The 21692-nt window shown below is 43.4% G+C and overlaps 1 protein-coding gene and 1 long non-coding RNA gene across 2 annotated transcripts in view; one reads left to right on the forward strand and one right to left on the reverse strand.

Moving 5' to 3' along the window:
• The window catches only part of DARS1 (aspartyl-tRNA synthetase 1), an 82914-nt gene extending 82369 nt beyond the window's left edge, over positions 1-545 (reverse strand). Inside the window, exon 1 of the mRNA XM_001155169.7 lies at positions 336-545. Coding sequence (XP_001155169.1) covers positions 336-401 — 66 coding nt within the window. The 5' untranslated portion in view covers positions 402-545. The remainder of the gene's footprint in view (positions 1-335) is intronic.
• LOC107973777 (uncharacterized) lies at positions 316-20217 on the forward strand. Its single transcript, XR_001716208.3, has 3 exons — positions 316-449; positions 18227-18349; positions 19975-20217. It is a non-coding gene; the product is annotated as an uncharacterized LOC107973777 (long non-coding RNA).
• The last annotated feature ends 1475 nt before the right edge of the window (positions 20218-21692 follow it).

Genomic DNA, 21692 nt, shown 5'->3' on the forward strand with positions numbered 1-21692 from the left:
ATTGTGCATTACGTGCAGGACGTGCCTAACCCAGAGAGACTCAAGTGTGACGCCGCGCTCCTACTTCCGGGGCGGCTGGTTCTTCCCGTCCTCCCCACCCCGGGGACACGCTTCTAGTAGGCCAAACTCCCAGGTGACCCCCGCAAGAAACGCGGTCCGGAGAGGGTCTGGCCCCACTGCTGGGGCAAGGGCTCTAGGCGCCCGGACCCCACGCCCGCAGCCTGCGTAGAACGTGCCGACAAGGACCTGGAGGGCCCCACTCCCCCTCCTCCCTCCCTCGGCGCAGCCCGGCCCAGGGGTCTGTCCTCCCAGGCCCGGGAAAGGAGGAAACCCACTTCCGCCGCGTCCATGATCTCCCGCGGCTTCTCCTGACTCTTGCGGCTGGCGCTGGCGCTGGGCATCGGGACACGGAACTGGGCAGTGGACACCACCCTCCCTCGCAGGCTTCCGTAAGGCAGGCCAAAGGGGCTTCTCCCTCCCTCCCAGTCTCCGCCCTCCCGACCCTCGGGTCTCGGCACACGCGCTCGGACTCCGCGTGGAGGGGCGGCTCCAGAAAGATCGCGAGAGCTGCGGCTATCTCGAGATCCCGGAGCGCTGGCGGCCGCGCGCAGGGTCTCCTCCCACTCTTGCCCCGCCCCTCCGGGAGTTTTCCCGGAGTTGGAGGGAATTCGCGGTAGTTTCGCTGGATTGGCTCTGGGGGCGGGGGCGGGGGCGGGGTTACCAGGTGGCTGGCTGTAGACCTGGGCGAATGCCAGCTCTCTTCAGCTTCGTCCCAACTGCGACTTCTGCTCCATTCTTCTAACAGCCCTTTCAACTCCGCTCGGCTGTAACCGCAGACTCGTCACTAAAACACCCACCTAAGCGCGGGCCTTGGTTTCTCCTCTCTTGGACTTTCCCGCCTTCTCTCTTCCCCTGGGCGACGTAGCTGCTTGGGGACGGAGGAGGCCTCTTCGCAATCCATTGCCCTGCTTGTTGGGACAGAGGAGTGCAGTTGGCTTGCCAAGGCAGCATGGGTTACCAGTCCCTGTGTAAGTGAGGTGTAAATACAGTGGCAACGACAACAAGAAACGCATACAATTGCATTGATTGCCTGGATCTGTTGCAGTGTTAGGGACAGTGCATAGTGTTGGTTGCCCAATGGGCGAATATCCCCAAGTTAGGCTTTTTTAAAAAACTGATTTTTTAAAAAAGCTATCATTCATGAGTTTTGAATCGAAATTGAAAATAATTTGGAGATTTGGTTTAATACTGTTTCCCCTGCCAGAGTTTGCACTCCGTCGTTTCAACTGACTTGGTAGTGTCTTAGTCTGGCACAAAGTGTTAAGGGGTGCACATAGATCCCAGCGCAAGTGAAAGGCTGTCTCTGGAGGCTCCCCCATGGAGTAGTGAGAAGACAGCCATGGTCCTTGCTTGCCTGTAGCTTTCCTTCTAATTGCAGGTGGTATGAAATTTTATTCCCTATTTAATTGATCAAAGATTATTTACAAACATCTACTTTGTGCCAGGCATTCTATCAGGTGCTGGCAAAAAAAAGATAAGTCCTAGTTCCTGTTCTTAATATTACACAGGTACCTAGGCTGATAGATGCGCCATCTTGATACATGCTTCCATTATTACAGAGTCAGGAAGATAATTTAGCTCTTAAAATGGCTGCCTGGAAGTGACACATTTCACATTCTCCTAGTTTATTGGCGAGAACAAGTCACATCGTCATTCCTGAGTTCATGGGGGCAGGAGAATTTACTTATTCCTTGGGGAGCAACACTGAATATTCATGATCAGTATCACATTCCGTTAAAAAAGGCATCCCATTATACTCATGGGATTCGAATACAGAAGGGGGTCTGTGAAGTTGCTTCATCTTGGAATTTTTTTTAAAACTTGGATTGCCTCAATCAGGTATAGTCCTAATGTATGGACTGGTTATCAGAAATCTGAATACAAATCCCATCTATTATCCCTTTGCTAGGGTAGCGATCTTACCTTTCCATCTGTCCATGAGGCCTGTCCATGTACTTCTTTCTTACTTTGGCCCCATTGCCTTGATAAAAGTATTCTTATTTAGTCCTGGAATAAGACTGTAAATATATATTCTTGTTTCTGGCCTCCTTTCCTGATAGTGATAGAAAAGAAGCATTTGCCAGATCAGTGGCCACATGTCATATGCCTGAGGTCTTAAGAATCTGCTGTAGTAAAGATACCACAGCTGCAACTGAGGCTGTGACTTGATTGAACTTGCAGTAGTCTACTGTCAAGTTCCTGAATTTGTCTGGTTTTTGCTGGAGCCACACCGGTGACAATAGGAATGTGATGGAGACTACCAACCATCAGGTCTTTAAGGGTTGCACTGATCTCCACTATTCCCCTTGGGGACATGTTATTGTTTATGATTTCCTATCCTAGTTGGGGGCTGGGAAAGTGACTTTTAGAGATTTCCTCTTAGCTTTATCCGGTATGGTAGCCTATTCCACAGACCAAAGAATAGGGGAACAGCTCTGCCATGGTGCTCTGGCTGCTTTGCAGGATCCACATAAGCCATGTAGGCAAGGGCGGGAACTGCAGCTAACCTGAATCTTGGAAAAACATCTTGTGATCCTGCTGGAACATGAGAGGGTGGAAGGCCATCTCCCACTCACTTCCCTGTCTCCCTGAGAGGCTGTTATGGGATGGTTTCTTACTACCTCCTAGATTCTGATGAGGTGTGGGACTTCTTGCCCCCTTCCCTCAAGGGAAATGCAGAATACAAAAATGTATATAATATCTTACTGCTTAACTGGAGTCTAGAAGTGGCTGTTAAGCAACAGAGTGTCCCACTACTCATGTTGCAGTCATTTGGTGCCTTTTGTTTCAGTGATGTCCTTAATGGGACAAGAATCACAGGGACCTGGCAACTTTGGCTTATTCTTCTTTCTCTCTCTTTTTTTTTTAATTTAATTTTTTTTTTTTGAGACAGAGTGTCCCTTTGTCTCCCAGGCTGGTGTGAAGTGTCATGATCTTGGCTCACTGCAACCTCCACCTCCCAAGTTCAAGTGATTCTCCTGCCTCAGCCTCCCGAGTAGCTGGGATTACAGGTGCCCGCCACCATGCCTGGCTAATTTTTGTATTTTTAGTAGGCATGGTTTCACCATGTTGGCCAGGCTGGTCTCAAACTCCTGACCTCAGGTGATCCGCCTGCCTTAGCCTCTCAAAGTGCTGGGATTATAGTCGTGAACCACCGCACCTGGCCTTTTTTTTTTTTTTTTTTTTTTGAGGCAGGGTCCCACTCCGTTGCCCAGGTTGGAATGCAGTGGTGCGATCAAGGCTCATTGCAGCCCCGACCTCCCGGGCTCAAGGGGTCCTCCCACCTCAGCCTTTGGAGTAGCTGAGACTACGGGTGTGCACCACCATGCTCAGCTAATTTTTGTATTTTTTGTAGAGATGGGGATTCACCATGTTGTCCAGGCTGGGGGCTTATTCTTGTTTTCACTGTCTATGTAAGTAATAAACCATCTAAATCTAAAAGCAGCATGTTACAGCTTTACTGATGGAATCATTCAGGCCTTGACGTTTCCTTACTTGTCCTGTGTGTTCCTGTCTTGACAGCAATCAGCGTCGGACTCTGCCAATTTCCAATACAATATCCATCCCAAACTATACATTTAGGGAGCTGGAAAATGACTTTTGGGTAGGTCCATGGACCTAGTTGTTGCTGTTAAGAGGGTTGAAGTGCCATTGTGGTTCTTTTATTTCTTTATTTTTTTCAAGACTGGGTTATGAGACTAGCTAATTTTTTTGTTTTTTAGTAGACATGGGGTTTCCCCATGTTGCCCAGGCTGATCTCGAACTCTGGGTCTCAAGTGATCCATCTGCCTAGGCTTCCCAAAATGCTGGGATTACAGGTGTGAGCCATTGCGCCCAGCCACCACTTTGATTCTTGGTCCTTTGTATGTGGTTCTTTTCCCCCTGGAAAAGAAAGAAGCTCACAGGACATCTGTTAAGTAGACTACATGGGTCCTTCTTTGTTCCTAATGCTCAGGAATTTCATAATATTTATCAGCCTGTGGGTTTAAATTCATCATTGTGCTGGACATTGGGCCATTCCATCTGGAAGCTCGTTAGTTCTGGGGCATTTTCTTGAAAAAAGTCTTTGATGATTCTCTACCTTCCATTTCTTGTCTTCTCTGTTTCCTGAATTCTTATTAAGTATTGGACTTTCTGAGCTGGTCTAATTTCCTTATAATTTCTCTCCATTTTTCCATCTTACTGCATTTTGATATGCTTTTGGGAGATTTTTTAACTTTATCATATAGTCTTTAAATTGCGTTTTTCCCATTATTGCCATCATTTAATAATTTCCTAAAGCACTCTTTTTGTTATTTGAATGGTCCTTTAAAAGAATAGAATCCTGATCTTTTAAAATGTATATAATATCTTCTCATCTTACTGAGCATATTAATAAAGTGATTTTTTGGGGAATTTTTAAAAGCGTTCTCTCTACATAACCCCTTTCTTACAAGTTGCTTTTCTATTTGTTTATTTTTGGCCTCTGTCTTCCATGTTAGAGACCTACCTCAGGTGTTCAGTGAATCCTTGATTGTCTGCTTATGTTAAAAGTGGGGACTAGGCCCGGTGCGGTGGCTCACGCCTGTAATCCCAGCACTTTGGGAGGCCGAGACGGGCAGATCATGAGGTCAAGAGATCGAGACCATCCTGACTAACACTGTGAAACCCTGTCTCTACTAAAAATACAAAAAATTAGCCAGGTGTGGCGGCAGGCGCCTGTAGTCCCAGCTACTTGGGAGGCTGAGACAGGAGAATGGCGTGAACCCGGGAGGTGGAGCTTGCAGTGAGCCGAGATTGCGCCACTGCACTCCAACCTGGGTGACAGAGCGAGACTCTGTCTCAAAAAAAAAAAAAAAAAAAAAAGGGGGAGACTAAAAAGCTGATTAGAAGCTCTCTGAGCACTTCCATGGGGTTTGTCCATTGTGGATTTTACTGCATGATGGTCTGGTTGGGCCATTTGATGGGTGTCAGTATCTTTAGATCTTTCCCTTTGGCTAGTCAGATTGTTCAGGGAGAAAGCTCTTCTGATCTGCTGCATGAAGAATAAAGGTCTGACTGCTAGTGTTCTGGGAATATCTGGCATCCCACATGTATTTGGTCACCGAATTCCCCTAGTTGGGTACAGTACCCAGTTCCTGAAGTCAAAGACCCACCTTTTACCTTCCCTACAGAATCCATCATGTCAGGGTAGGAGAGGACTCTTGCCAAAAGAGTAGAGTATGGAGGGCTGCAGGGATCAGACTTCTCGTGTAACTTTCCCCAAATTGTCATTATCATTCCCACTCCCCATCTCCGTTTCCAGAGGTATTTGGTGCTGCTTGTCTTGAGTCTTTTGTGATTTCTGTGGTATGAGTGAGGTCACTTCTCAGCTTTCTTGACTGCTCCCTTAGGATTCAGCTTTTCATATCTGCTAAGTAGGTTGCCACTGGCCCACCTGCTGCTTTTTGGCTTCCTGCATTTTTGGGGGGATTGTCTCCTCTCCTGTTCTCCCATCCTCTCGATTATAGTTTTTGTGGCATTAAGGGCAGGAGCAAGATTAGATCTGCCATCTTAGTGCAGAAGTCACTTTTCATGTTTTATAACCTCAGTGTATACAAAGTTTCTGGTTGATGACTGTAGTTACCAAAATTTATACCAATGCTTATACTTTTTTTTTCTTTTTTTTTTTTTTGAGACAGAGTCTCACTGTGTCTCAGCTGGAGTGGAGTGCAGTGGCACGATCTTGGCTCACTGCAGCCTCCGTCTCCTGGGTTCAAGAGATTCTCCTGCCTCAGCCTCCCAAGTAGCTGGGATTATAGATGAGCACCAGTATGCCCAGCTAAGTTTTGTATTTTTAGTAGAGATGGGATCTCACCATGTTGGCCAGGCTGGTCTTGAACTCCTGACCTCAAATGATCCGCCTGCCTCAGCTGCCCAGAGTGCTGGGATTACAGGTGTGAACCACCACACCTGGTCCCAGTGCTCATACATTCTTTCGGCAAGTATTTATTGAGAGTCGACTATGTGTCAGGCATTAGTCTAGACATTTGGGATACATCAGAGAATAAAGTAGATAAAGGTCCCTGTTCCTGTGGATCTTATGTTTTAGAGGATGGAGGCAGATAATAAATAACAAAATAAGTAACAAATAAGTAAATTATGTAACGTGAGAAAATGAAAAAAAATTGAGCAAGTTAAGAGAAACAGGAGTTCTGGGGAGGTGTGGTTGCAGTTTTAAATATGGTGGTCAGGGTAGGCTTCAGTGAGAAAGTGACATTCGAAGATTTGAAGGCACTGAGAGATGTGCCTGTGTACATATTTGGGGAAAGAGCATTCCAGGGAAGAGGACAACCAGTGTAAGGGCTTTAAGATGGGAGGAGCAAGGAGGCCAATGTTCTATACCTAGGGTAACATCTTTAAGCCCTCTGAAGTGTGTAGGATTCTTTATCCTGAATGACTCTAGTTTGCCAATCTTTTTAAAAAATTATGACAAAACACATAAAAATTATCTTTCTAACCTTTTAAAAGTATACAGTTCAGTAATGTTAACTATATTCACATTGTGTAATAAATCTCTAGAAATTGTTCATCTTGCAAAACTGAAATCCTGCACCCATGGAGTAACAGTTTGGCATTTCCCCTCCCCCAAGTCCTCGGCAACCAATATTTCACTTTCTAATATCATGATTTTTGACTATTTTAGATATCTCAGATAAGTGGAATCATATAGTATTTGTCCTGTTGTATATTGCCAAGCTTTTTGAGTTCTTGTATTGCAAATTCATTCTGGCTCCAGCCTTGCTGTCATGTTGAATTTAGCTATTACTTCTCTCACGCCTGGATGTAATTCAAATCTTAACACCCCTGTTTACCAGCTGAATCAGGTGGGATGCCTTTGGCTGTGAATAAGAGAAACCCTGACTCAGACTGTTTCAAACAGTAATGTATTGCTCATCCAGTAGGAAGTTGGGGAAAGAGGAGAGTCCAGGTTTGGTTGATCCGTGCATTCAGCAATGTCATCAAGGACCGAGCAGTTCTTTCCTTCTCGCTGCTCTGGAGACTTCACCCTGAGGTTGGTAGCAAGACAACTGCAGCAAGTTCAGGCATCACATTCAGTTGTGACAACATCAGGGAAGGAGACAGACCTCGTACTTTCCCATGCCTCTCCCTCAAATGTAGAAACCGTTCCTTAAAATTTCTGCAGCCAGCTTTCCTTCACACCTGATTGGCCAGAATTGGATCAACATGCTTGTGTTCAAACCAGTTACTGGTAAGGGAAATGGGATCAATAGGCAATCAGGCCTACCTCAGAATTTTGGGGGTGGGTTGGGAGTGTTGCCTCCACTGGAGCACATGTATACCTGGGAGAGGGGTGGACATCTAAATAAAACCAGATTCTGTTAGGATGGAGGAAGGATAAGAATGGATGCTGAGTAGATAGCCAGCTGTGTCCATTACATTAGCTGTGTGATCTGAAGAGAGTCATTTGACATCTTGGATCCTCAGTTTTGTCAAGAAAATAAGAGTCATGGTGTTTTCTCATGTAAGGATTAAAGTTCATGTCCTTTGTAGGGACATGGATGAAGCTGGAAACCATCATTCTCAGCAAACTATCGCAAGGACAAAAAAACCAAACACCGCATGTTCTCACTCATAGGTGGGAATTGAACAATGAGAACACATGGACACAGGAAGGGGAACATCACACACCAGGGCCTGTTGTGGGGTGGGGGGAGTGGGGAGGGATAGCATTAGGAGATATACCTAATGTTAAATGACGAGTTAATGGGTGCAGCACACCAACATGGCACATGTATACATATGTAACAAATCTGCATGTTGTGCACATGTACCCTAGAACTTAAAGTATAATAAAAATAAATAAATAAAAATAAAAGCAAAAAAAAATAATTGAAAGAGAAAACAGTCCATGACACCTACTTTTGCTGATTTCAGTGGTTTTCAAATTGTGGTCCCTGGACCAGCATGTCAACATCAGCATCACCTGGTGTTATGGGCTGAAGGTGTAGTCCCACCTCCACCTCCCCAATTCATATGTTGGAGTCCCCCAATATCTCAGAAGGTGACTGTGTTTGGAGATAGGGTCTTAAAAGAGGTAATTAAATTAGAATGAGGTAATTGGGGTAAGCCCTAATCCAGTATGACTGGTGTCTGTAGAAGAGGGAAATAGGACGCAGACACACACAGACAAGAGGGAAGGCTATGTGAAGACACAGGGAGAAGAGGGCCATTTACAAGCCAAGAAGAGAGGCCTCGGAAAAAAAAATCAACCCTGCCAACATCTTGATCTCAGACTTTTAGCCTCCGGAACTGTGAGAAAATAAATTTTGTTATTTAAAACCACCCAGTATACAGTACTTTGTTATGGCAGTCCAAGCAAATGAATATACCTGGGAACTTGTTAGAAATGTAAAGTCTCTGGCCCCATCCCAGACGTACTGAATCAGAAACTCTCAGGGTGAAGCCCAGCAAACAGTTTTAAAAGCCCAACAGGTGATTATTATGGGCAGGGCTGGCCTAGTTGTTAAGGATATAGGAACCTGTCTAGCCTGGGTTCACATCCTGACTCTACCACTTACTAGCTATGTGATTGGTGGGTAGTTTTAAAAACTTTTCTGTGTTTCAGCTTCCTTATCTGTAAAATGGGGATAATTCTAGTCCCTACCTCTTAGGTTGCTATGGTAATAAATAGGTCCATCTAGATAGAATTTAGAACAGTACCTGATGCGTAGTTAATGCTCAACAAGGGTGAGCTACTGTTGAGATACATAACATGTAAATGTTGAATCTGCATCTCACTTGAAATGGTTGGGTTTGGAGAAACGGATAGTCAAGCTTATTGGAATTATTGTTAAAGTGAGGACCTGAGAACTCCCTTAACTCCCTTGAGTGAAGTTGAATACTCCACCTGTTTTGGCGGCTTGACACTCTTTTTTCTTACTTCCTGGTTTATGATTGTGATGTGGGAAATATAAATTGTGCCAAGTTCTTTGGAGTTTATGCAAATAATACATGGCACACATTGTTATGTTGCTCTTCATTCCCTGTGAAGGCCTTTTGTCATCAACTTTATATCCTGTTCCCATGAGAACTTTACCTTTTTCTCCTCTTTGCATTCTGTTCTTGATGGATTGTCTAGTTTCTCACTTGGACAACTTATCCTCTTTCTCTGACAGCCTATTTAAAACCACCTTCTATTAAAAACAGTTTTCCATCAAGGCATCTAGATAGTCATTTCCCTTGTTTTTCATCTGCCTTTTATCTGAGGCGATGCCAATGGTTTTACAGTACGCAGCTGCCACTAGATACTAATGACATTTTCACTGGGCAAGTTGCATTTCCCAGCCTTGTTTCTGTATATTTGATTGTCTTTAGTATTTTATGTGAGTTGTAAACACACTGGGTAGAAACAACTCAATAAATGACAAACAGTAAAATGAATACTAAAAAGTTATAGTCTTATAAAATGAGAACGAGTGGGGCCCCTCTCCCAAATAGAAGTAAGCCAGGGACATCAGGATGTTATGAAAATGCTAAATGGCTGCTACTTTCCCTTAATATAGTCTTTCAGTCCCAAACTTGTTGTTTTTTGTAATTCTGCCCTGCAATATGCAATTCTCTTTCCTTCTACTCACCTTCTCAATCACTCTAGCAAACATAACCATTCATTTATCACCGAGGCCCAAAATCTTGGTGCCATTTCTTGTTGCTTTCTCTTCTCCCCACCATTCAAAAATCTATCAAAGTCTTTCTGCCTTTTCCTTTTTTAACATTATCCATCTCTAATGAATCTTAAAGACCATACTTTTTGTAATTGTGAACTGGAACATTCAAGGTAAATCATAATTCATTTGGTGAGATTATCTCCAGTCTTATTTTGTAAATCCATGTATGACTGCAGCCATATCCAGAAATTTTATAAAGGGTGTTAACCCCCAACCCCAATAAATTATAATGTAAAATACAAATATAAAGTATATCACACTTTAAAAAGAATTCTACATGTGCGAGGAGGTAGGGAAAAATAAAAATCTCAGCAATAGCAATTTCAGGACTCTCCTGGGGCTCTTGTCTGACTCTTCCTATTCATCACTCAGCCTCCTTTTTATGGTTTTCTGCTTTGCTCACTTTAACACAGTGCCCTTCAGTGTTCACTACAAGCTCACCATTGTCACTATCAGGGAGTATGTGGTTTTATCATCTACCTTTTAAGGAAAAGTTTTTACTTTTAGAAAGGCACCTTACTGATAATTATTTTCTCCAACCTAATGTCTTTTTTTCTATTTTCATTTATGGTTCTGGTTGTATATGTATGTATGTATGTATGCATGTATGTATGTATGTTGAGAAGGAGTTTCACTCTGTCTTGCCCAGGCTGGAGTGCAGTGGCATGATCTAGGCTCACTGCAGCCTCTGCCTCCTGGGTTCAAGTGATTCTCCTGTTTTAGCCTCCTGAGTAGCTGGGACTACAGGTGTGTGCCCCTACTCCCGGCTAATTTTGTGTTTTTGGTAGAGATGGGGTGTCACCATGTTGGCCAGGCTGGTCTCAAACTCCTGACATCAAGTGATCCACCCGCCTTGGCCTCCCAAAGTGCTGGGATTACAGGCGTGAACCACCACGCTCGACCTCTCCATGTGATTTTTGACCTAAAGGAACTATTTTTAATATTCTGAAGAATAATCCTATTTAAGTCACATATAAACAAGTTGTGCTAAATTAAAAACATTTGGTTCCATTTACTTCTTCATTTTAGTAGGTAACTTTGTGATGCAAACTCGGATTGGTCTTCCTATTTGAGTCACTCAATCCAAACCTTGGTAGGAAAATCTGGTTCCTCTCTCTTCCCGTAGCTGTGGTGGATCGTGTTTCCAAAGATGGCTGCCACAATATCGCTCATCCCATATGTTCTTTTGCAATGTGACTGTGTCACTCCCTCATCAAGAAGTAGAGTCTAGATTCACTCCCTTTGAATCTAGACTGGCCTATGACCTATTTTGACCAATATAATATAATCTCCAAGGCTGAGCCTTAAGAAGTCTTCAGCTTCTGTCTTCATGTCTTAGAGTGTTCTTTCTTGGAACCATCTGCCAAGCTGTGAGGAAACTCCAGAGCCATATGACAAGACCTGATGGAGGATAACTGAGGACTTTGGCCAACAACCCCAGCTGAGCTCCCAGTTGGAATGTGAATGAGGCCATTTTGAGTGTTCCAGCCTATTGGAGCCCTAGCCAACACACTCTACAAACTAGAACTGCCTGATTGACCCGCAGAATCATAAGAAATGTAAACTGCTGTTTTAAGCCAGTACATTGGGAGGTGGTTTGTTATGCAGCAATACCTGACTGAAACACTGGGGCTCCTTTGCTCAGCTTGGTTTTGAGGCCTTGCACCACGTTCACCTGCTCACCTCATCACCCTCAAACCTCTGCAGGGAAATACAACTTACTTTCTGGGTTTTCACAGTCATTTTAGCTCATGGACAAAGTGGTTCACTCATCAATGACTATGAAAGTGGCCAAATGATGATCACAATACTAATTAAGACTTTTTGAATGCTTATGATGTGCCAGGCACTGTTTTAAGTATAATATATTTATTTTTTACATTTAATACATTAAATTAAATACATTTAATACATTAAATTAAATACAAAATTAAAATACATTTAATTTTTAGAACAACTTTTTGGCTGAGAAAGACAGGATTCACTTCCAGTGCTTTCCAAAGCAGCATTCTCTTTGTCTTAAGTCAGGGAAGGCCTTCAAATTACTTTCATTAGAAGAAGATTTAAAGGAATGTTTCTGTTTAGGGTTTTTCAGTCTAAACAATTTTTAGAACAATTTTTTGAGCTAGGCACTATTATTATTTCCATTTTATGATAAAACAACTAAGGCACAGAGAGGCAAAATAACTTGTAAAACAGTAAGTGGGTTGAATCACCATCAGAACCCAAGCATCGGCCCCCAGAGCCACATGCTTAGCTACTGTGATGTCCTGCCTCCCGTAAATAATATCTCAAGCTTATTTTTATTTTTTTAAAAAACGTTTTTGAGTCAGGATCTTGCTTTGTCACACAAGCTGGAGTGCAGTGGTATGATCATGGATCTCTGTAAACTTGAACTCCTGGGCTCAAAAGATCCTCCTCCCTTGGCCTCCCAAAGTGCTGGGATTATACAGGTGAGCCACCATGCCTGGCCCTACTTGAGTTAAGAAAATCCTCTAAGGCTTTGATTGCCTCGTTCATTTATTCTAGGTTCCAGGCTGTGTCCCACGCTGGCAGTTACATTTAGGAAACTCTAATGTTAGAGAAGTCTGAATTAACTATTCCTACATTCACAGTTCAGGGTAGGATAGAGTGTTTGCTTGGTTTTCCCAGGTTTCTCATCCCTGTGTGGCCACCGCAGAGGGCAGCAGAGTGACAGGCTGAGGGTGCAGAGGGGGCAGAGAAGCAGAACTGATGGAGGGCCCAGGCAGGGCAGGGGTGGGCGGAGCTATTTGCACATCTCAGGTGTGAGAGCTAGGCGGGAGCTCAGCCCTAACTCTCACCAACCACCCACTGATGGAGAGGGCAGCTTCTTCCAATAGCAAGGGCTGTGGCTGCCAAAACTGTGCCATTTGACTTGAAGCGGAGGAAAGTCTCCTTGCTTGCTACGCAATTGCAATTGCAGCCTTAAGGCAAGCTCCCCACGGCCTTCAGATCCCTCCCAGGCAGACATCCTGGAGCTGTCACTGCAAAGCTTGTGATTTTGCTTCAAGCAGCCCTTGAAGTTCTGCTTCCTATTTGCCTGATAACTGCCCCAAGGACTCTGAAGGAACATTTTAAAAGCTAATTATAAAATTTAGTAGGCCTGCATTCTTACATTGTATTAAGAGTGAGGCCTTTGAAGACAGCCCTGGGTCAGAGGTCCATCTCTGCTGCTTAATTGCTGTGTGGCTTTGGGAAAGCTGTTTTCTTCTCAGATTCTCAATGTTCTTGGCTGTAGAATGGGTTAGTGATATTTACCCTGTGTGCTTGTTGTGAGCAATAAGTAATCCTATAGTCAAAACCCTTGGCCTCATATATACCAGGCAACCATCAGGGTAGCTATTAATTACAAACATAGAATATATTGTGGATCTATGAGACCATTAACATACCATGCAGTCTTAGCATGTAAGCAGCAAAGGGTAAAGCTGGTGTTTCATGCTCTGCTGTACAATGTTTGCAGAGGAAAAAAGACAATCACCCTGATCTATTTTAGAAAAATGCTATATTTTAATCGCTTCTCTTTTTACTTTCTTATTTTAGTTTTGTCCTTTAAATGCTTTGGAGCATTTAATAGCTCTTCTGCTTTCAACTTCTATAAATTCACAACTTCTATAAATTTAAAAAGTGTCTAAATCTTGATTAAATGCTCTTAATCTGAGGCTTATGGGTTTCCAGGGGTCTGTGAACTTTTTGAAATTGCATGCAACATTGTTTGTGTCTACACATATGTGCATTTTTGAGGGGAAATGATTCATAATTGTCAACAGACTCTCAAAGGATTCTGTGGTTGGACAAAAGATATAGAAGAGTCCTTGGACAAAAGACTGAAAAACCCTAAACAGAAACATTCTTTTAAATCTTCTTCTATGGAAAGTAATTTGAAGGCCTTCCCTGACTTAAAGTGGATGCTGCTTTGGAAAGCACTGGAAAAATGGATCCTGTCTTTCTTAGCCAAGGACTGGTCTCTTTTCTCCAATGTGTCCCTAACAGAGTGGTGAGGCTGGCTCTTCCCACCAGTACAGGTAATGTGGTAAAGATAGGACCACGTGGACGAAGAGGTATTACCTTCTCTAATTACAGCTAACAAAGACCTAGGCCTAACCTCAACTGCACCTTCTGTCTCTGGGAAGTCACTTATAGAGTAGACCTATAATTAGGATTTGGTACCTGAAACATAATTCTCAGGATGGTGAATCTCTAAATTATGTCCCCAGAGACATACCTGAGACAAAACCCTAAGGGCTGTTGGCTGTAAGAGGGTGTGTGTGGTATTCTACATTCAGTAGGGATTTATAAATGAGGATGATATCACTCAGAAGGGGCAGGTGTCCAAGAGGCCCTTTTGACTTCTGCAATGGGGCCTGACAGCCCCGTGAACTGAGCTCCATAATTTATGCCTCCGGCATAGAATCTGTGCAAAGCAGGAATGGCCGTATCAGCATTTGGGGATTTAAAGCAGCTTTTTTTTTTTTTGAGATGAAGTTTTGCTCTTGTTGCCCAGGCTGGAGTGCAATGACACAATCTCAGCTCACTACTACCCCCACCTCCTGGGTTCAAGCGATTCTTCTGCCTCAGCCTCCTGAGTAGCTGGGATTACAGGCATGCGCCACCACGCCCAGCTAATTTTGTATTTTTAGTGGAGGCTGGTTTCTCCATGTTGGTCAGGCTGGTCTCAAACTCCCAACTTCAGGTGATCCACCCTCTTCGGCCTCCCAAAGTGCTGGGATTACAGGCGTGAGCCACCGTGCCTGACTAAAGCAGCTTTTTTTATCCACAGACCTCTTTCCCAAATTGTAAGGAGGATTCAGCTCATTGATTTCACTTTATTTTAAAAGAAAATAATTATTGATGTGTAAAGTAAATGAAAACACAGTCAAGTGGGAGTGTAATTGAAAGTAATTTAAGAGTTCAATGGTTGATGACTATTTTTTCAATTATGATATCTCTTTATTAATAGGAAATTCATAAATTAAGGAGTATGCAATATAATCATTGTGGAATATATTAGGGAAACATTTTTGATCCATGCAAGTAAATTGAGATAGACTGGGTGCACCTGTTCCTAGTCATGCCCAGGGAATATGTGAAACTCTGGCTCAGGATGAACGTCTGTTGGTGTCAGCACAACAATAATGAAACAAAGTTGGCAGTAGGGTGGGGAAGTGTTTGGTGGGCGGGAGCCACCATCTGCAGCCAGCTCCCAGCACGGCTGTGTGTTCGGATACCCATCAACCAGGAAAGGGAGTCTAAGGCCTCCAGATGATTTTCCCCTTTCACAAAACTGTTGTAAAATGAAATACAAATCCTTCCTGAATGTTCCTAGCTTTTCTTCCTTTCGGAAGTTTTCAGTCAATGGGAAACAAAGCCTTATTCAAAGGATTAAAGCCATAGTCATTCTATTGTTTGGGGCTTCAATAATGTGGCTTTCCTTCCACAGACAGAATTTTCAATTCACAAATCATCTGAAAAACAGGAAATTTTGGAGAAACATGCTTATGATAACAAACAAGGGATCTATCGTGTGGTATAGAAGTTTACACAAAGAGGCATCCGATTTTAAGTTTTTTTTTTTGTTTGTTTTTGTTTTTTTTTTTACCGTTCTGGGCTTCTGGCTGCATTCTAGGAAGATCATTCCTTAAAAGAAATAGCCATATGGCTTATAAGGTAAGACTACTCAGTTCCCACCCCAACCCCCAGAAGAGAATGGAGGAAGGGAAGCAGACTCTGGCTATATTTTTATGGCTGCACTCCAGGCAGTACTGCAGAGGCAACAGGCAGGCTCTGAAATGCCTTCTTCCCCCTGCTATCCTCAGGCCTATGTTTCTCTCTTACTCCACCCAAGTCCTGGGCCCTTACATGGCAGAGGGAGGGAGAAGGGCCAGCAACATTGGTTAACAGGAATAGAGAATGTTCGAGGAAGGCAGTGGCAGGCAATAGCCATAGAGTCACAGAAGGTTAAAGAGGTTGTGGAAACAGTCATTTGTTTTTCAAGCAGTTCTGGTGGGGTTTGAGAAAGCAGCAGCACTCAACTGTGAGCAGACAAACTCACTTTGGAAACCTATGCAGCCACTTCTAAGTAAACTACCAAGAGAATTATTATTTTATTTAGGTTCCTCATTTCAGTGACAATCTTTTAATCCTTTGAACTGTATGCTGAAAAGGACATTATAGATCCTCCTGAAAGATAATTTTTAGTGTCCACGGTTCCCTCAATATGATGATTTTTTTCCTTGGTCCCTATCTTTCACCATTCCCTTTACCTTTTATCCATGCTTTTCCCTGATTGAAGGAAGACAGAGTCTATTTGCTTCCTAGCATCTTCTTCTATGGCTCTTGCTACTGAAAGTGTGATCTAGATTCCAGCAGCAGAACAGCAGCATTTTGCTTATGAGAAGTGCAGAATCTCAGGCACCATCCTATGACTACTGAATCAGAATCAGCATTTTAACAAGATCCTTGGCGATTTGCATGCATGTTAGTTTGGGAAGGGCTGATCTGTACAGATCTGCCCTATAGGCCTGACTCATAACCCACACTCCCCAAAACCTGCAAGATCCTACATTTCTGGCCCTGTATACTTCTCCAGTCTCATCCCATGTCACTCTACCTCTCATTCACTAGTTCCAGCCCCACTAGTCTTTCTCGTTCTGGCCTCCAAGCCTTTGTACTTGCTGTTCTCTCTGCCTGGAGTGCTCTTGTCCCATCTAGTATGGCTGACTCTTTTATTTCAGCTTAACTGTTACTTCTGGCTGGGAGCGGTGGCTCACACTTGCAATCCCAGCACTTTGGGAGGCCGAGGTGGGCAGATCACTTGAGCCCAGGAGTTTGAGACCAGCCTGGGCAACATGTCAAAACCCCATCTCTACAGAAAATACAAAAATTTGTCAGGTGTGGTGGCACACACCTGTGGTCCCAGCTGCTCAGGAGGCTTGAGCCTGGAAGGCTGAGGTTGCAGTGAGCCAAAATTGCACCACTGTACTCCAGCCTGGGCGACAGAGCGAGACCCTGTCTCAAAAAAAAAAAAAAAAAATTTACTTCCTTTGAGGATGCTTTCCTGACCCCTCTATATGAAGAACTACCTCCAACCCAGCTACTCTCTATTCCATTACCCTGTTTTATATTTTTATGGCACTTACTGTTATCTGAAGTAATTTTATTCATTCATTTTTGGGTCTATTTTATTCAGGATTGTGTGTCCAGTGTTCAGAAGAGTGCCTGGCACATCTAAAGTGCTGAGTTAATGTTTATTGGGTAAATGAATACAGTTTTGGGAATCATGAACATTGAGAACCTAGGCCCAGACAATTCTAAGGTAAAATATGTCACCCTCTGAACCAACCTGACAGCTTTCAGTTGATTGACCTAAGACCAGTGCTTTTGGGTGCCCGGATGAGCATATCAAAGCCTGGTCCCCTGAGCAGTTGCATCAATATCTCCTAGGAACTTGATAGAAAGGCAAATTCTTGGGCCTTACCACAGACCTACTGAATCAGAAATCTTGGCAATAGGGTTCACCATTCTATGTTTTAAGGAGCCTGCCAGGTAATTCTGATGCACTGCCCCACACAATACCAACATCTTACCAGTGTGGAGAACCCACAGTGTTCAAAGCTCTCTTACATATATCGCTGTTGTTCTGGACTTCATAAAAGCCCTGAGAATAGGCATGGCAGGTGTCATTATTTCCCCTTTACAGATGAAGAAATTGAGCCTTAGGAAATTATTCCATTTGTGTTGGTAATACTTGCTTTATCAGAATCACTTGGAACGCTTGTTAAAATTGCAGATACCTGGGCTCTACCCTAGACCTACTGAATCAGAATCATTGCGGCTGGGGCTCTGGAATCTAGATGAAAAAAAAGAAGCTCCTAGGACATTCTAAAGCTAAAAGTTTGAGAACCAATTGCAACAGGAAACAGTGGAATAGATATCAGAACTTATAGCCCCTCATTCCTAAGGCATGCTCTTACAGAGTCTTGAGAAGAGTAAGTAATGATAAAGAATGATATTGATCTTTAGTATCTTTTAGTGAAAATAGTTAAAACAAACTGGCAGTAATTCTTTCACCTTTATTAGACCCTAACCCTACTTGCTACTGTTGTAAACCAGGGAGAATCAAACTCCATGACAATGGACTGTTTCTTTGTATATAATTTAGTTGTGTATAGAACCAACTAACTGGACATCAACTAAGGGGTGGCAGGTTTTCCTGATTAGTTTGTGATACAGGAGTTTTTATTTATTATTAAAAAAAATTTTTTTTTGAGACAGAGCCTCACTCTGTTGCCCAGGCTGGAGTGCGATGGCACCATCTTGGCTCACTGCATCCTCACCCACTGGGGGCAATCGTCCCACCTCAGCCTCCTGAGTAGCTAGAACTATAGGAGTGCACCACCACACCCGGCTAATTTTTTTTTTTTTTTTTTTTTTTTGAGATGGAGTCTCACTCTTGTCACCCAGGCTGCAGTGCAATGGTGCGATCTCGGCTCACTGCGACCTCTGCCTCCCGGGTTCAAGTGATTCTTCTGCCTCAGCCTCCCAAGTAGCTGGGATTACAGGTACGTGCCACCATGCCAGGCTAATTTTTGTATTTTTAGTAGAGATGAGATTTCACCATGTTGGCCAGGCTTGTCTCAAACTCCTGACCTCAGGTGATCCACCTGCCTCAGCCTCCCAAAGTGCTGGGATTATGGGTGCGAGCCACCATGCCCAGTCCTGGCTAATTTTTAAAAAACATTTTTTTGTAGAGACTGAGTCTTGCTACGTTGCCCAGGCTGGTCTCAAACTCCTGGGCTCAAGGGGTCCACTTGCCTTGGCCTCCCAAAGTGCTGGAATTACAGGCATGAGCCACTGTGCCTGGCCTAAAAACAGTAACTTTTAAAAATACTTCTCCAAATGGGCAAGTAACTCCCAAATCTCTTCTCCTGCCCCAGCTTCCCTGGCTCCAGGCCCATACATTGAACTGCATATGGAACAGTTCTCTTCTAGATGACCTGCGGGCATCTTCATCTTAGTATGTCCAAATTCATTACTTTCTTTCCCACCCCATCCATTCTTCTTCCTGGCTACACTCTATCAGCTAATGACTACATATATCACCCACTGTGTCATCTTAGCCAGGAATCCAGGCAGTTTCTGGATTCCTTCCATCCTGTCTCTGGATAGCTAACCAGTCATTTCATTGTACTCCTTAGATTGCTCTCAAATCACCACCCCTTCCTTCATCTCTACTCAACTCCAGTTCAAGCCCTCATCATCTCTTGCTTGGGTTGTCATGATGGCTTCCAAAATGGTCCCTTTGTCGGTGCTTCTAGTTGACCTCATTTCTCCTCTTCCTTCCTTTTGGCTCTATGCTTCAGTGCTGTCAAATTGCTTTCACTTTTTTAAAAAAGAGTTTTCCATTTTAATTTCTGAGACACATGACACATCTTTGTCAATGTTAGGTCTGGGAAAGTTTCTATTACCTTCACAAGGCAGAAAGGACCCTTCTCTCCAGAAGTGAAAAATTCAAAAGAAGAGAGCTTCAGGGAGTTCAGTTGCTACCCAGCAGAAGCTTCAATTTCTAACAAAACTGTGAAGTTTCAAATAATGAAGGGGAACTTCACCCCAAGATGGTACTCACTTAGGAACATTATTTTCCTTCAGCTTTCCCTTGAAATATTCAACAGCTTTTTTTTTTTTTCGAGACAGGGTCTTGCTCTGTTGCCCAGGCTGGAGGGCAGTGGCATGATCTTGGCTCACTGCAACCTCTGCCTCCCAGGTTCAAGCGATTCTCCTGCCTCAGCCTCCCTAGTAGCTGGGACTACAGGCATGCACCACCACGCATGGCTAATTTTTGTATTTTTAGTAGAGACAGAGTTTCACCATGTTAGCCAGGCTGGTCTCGAACTCCTGACCTCAGGTGATCTGCCTGCCTGGGCCTCTCAAAGTGCTGGGATTACAGGCGTGAGCCACCGCACCTGGCCTCAACAACTTTCTTCTCCCCATTAGGATTAACTCCATTTTGGGCTCTTTTTGAGGGAGGAGGCACTGCATTCTCACTCCCAGTCTAAAGCTGCTTTCCCTTCTCGGTGTTGTTTCTGCTTCCATGCCTTTGTACATGCTGTGTCTGTTCTATTGATTTTCCTTTTCCCATCTCCTGTGTATGGCAAACTCCCACTTGTTTTTCATGATTCTGCTCAAGTGTTCTTTCCTGTATGAAGCCCAAGCTGTCCACTTGGAGAGACATCTGGCCAGCCCCCCGTTGTTCCAGCCATCCCCAGTTCAGGCACCAGACGTGGTGAAGAAGCCATCCTAGATGCCCAGCCCCAGCTACCATCTGATGCAACCACACTGCTCACCTCGAGTGAGAACTGCCTGCAGGAGCCTAGTATTATCCTCTCTCACAGAACCATGGCAGGGAATAATAAATTGTTGTTTGAAGCCACTCTGTTTTGTGGTGGTTTGTTAGGCGGCAATAGGAAACTAGAACACCATAGCTTTTTTTTTTTTTTTTTTTTTTTTTTAGAAAATAACTTGATATTCATAAGCACAGCTTTTTAAGCTGCTTTTATTATTTTTCCCTTTATACGAGTGCATTCTGCAACATAAGGAGATTTCTATCTCAGCCCTGAACAAGATTTATGATCTTGATCAAGTCTGTTTATAATAATGTCACAGAACTTTACTTGCTTCAATTCTAATATGAAGGATTGAACTAGTTAATCACTAAGGTCCACTCTAGTTCCAAAATTGTGGCATTCTCTTCTAAGTATCAGGGAAAAATTGACTTATTCTTTGTTAAGTTGTAGCTTGCAGTAAAGTTTTTTGGGCATGAGAATTTTCAGCGAGGTGGTCAGTGCCAGGAAAGTGCTGACTCAGCACAATGCTGTCTGTTAGCCAGGAACAAAAATGAGGAGCAACCATAAATTTAATCCTTTAGCTCCTTCTCCCTGCAAAATTCAGAAGATGTTTTATCTGTAACAAAAGACTTGAAAGAGGATTCTCACTTTTTCCCTTAAAATTTGTTACTCAAGTCCGTAGGTAACTTCAGGATTTTTGACAGAAGATTCAGATTTGCGTAGTTGACTCCGTCTCCGGAAGATCCCTACACTCAAATTCTAAGTTTAGGGCAAGTGAACTGAGTGATTCCTAGAGGAAATAAACTCTCGCCTGAGAACAACAGCTGAAATAAAATCCCATAAGCCAGGAAAACAGCCACACAATTACAGTAACAGGTGGTCAGTTTCAAAACAAATTTCAAGGTCTGACTCGCCTGGCACCTGCTCTAGAACCACAGACAGCAGTTTGACACTGTCTGGGTCCAAGTTAGGTCATCCCTGCCACACCATAAGGAAGATTAACTACCTTTATTGGCAGAGCTAAGTCATGGTAGGTTAGAGGACTGCTTCTCTGTGGTAGTAACCCCTGTGTTCCCTGTCTGAGAAGAGGGAATAAGAGAGAATTTGGGAACTGGACAGGACCTTGCAGATTAACCATTAGGTTGGTGCAAAAGTAATTGCAGTTTTTGCCCTTAAAAGTAATGGCAAAGTGAAGCCGAGGGGAGCTAAGCAGAGATTTGCTCAGAATCACATGACCTGCAGAAGCAGAACATCCCCACCCCCATTTTATCGTGAAAAAATTCAAACACACAGCAAAGTTGAAAGGATTTTTACAAGACACAGCTGTATATGCATTTCCTGGATTCTACTGTTAATATTTTATTAAACTTGTTTATTTTCTAACTATCCGTCTATCCATCCTTCTATCACCTTATTTCCTGGATGCCTTTCGAAGTGAATTGCAGACATCTGTACTCCTTCCCCTAAAGCAGCATAGTGTTTTATCATCATTTAATAATTTAATACCTCAATTTTGTATACATTATGGAACCAGGAAACATTATAAGAAATCACTGGACCC

Source organism: Pan troglodytes, chromosome 13, assembly GCF_028858775.2.
Source record: "Pan troglodytes isolate AG18354 chromosome 13, NHGRI_mPanTro3-v2.0_pri, whole genome shotgun sequence".
NCBI lineage: Eukaryota > Metazoa > Chordata > Mammalia > Primates > Hominidae > Pan > Pan troglodytes.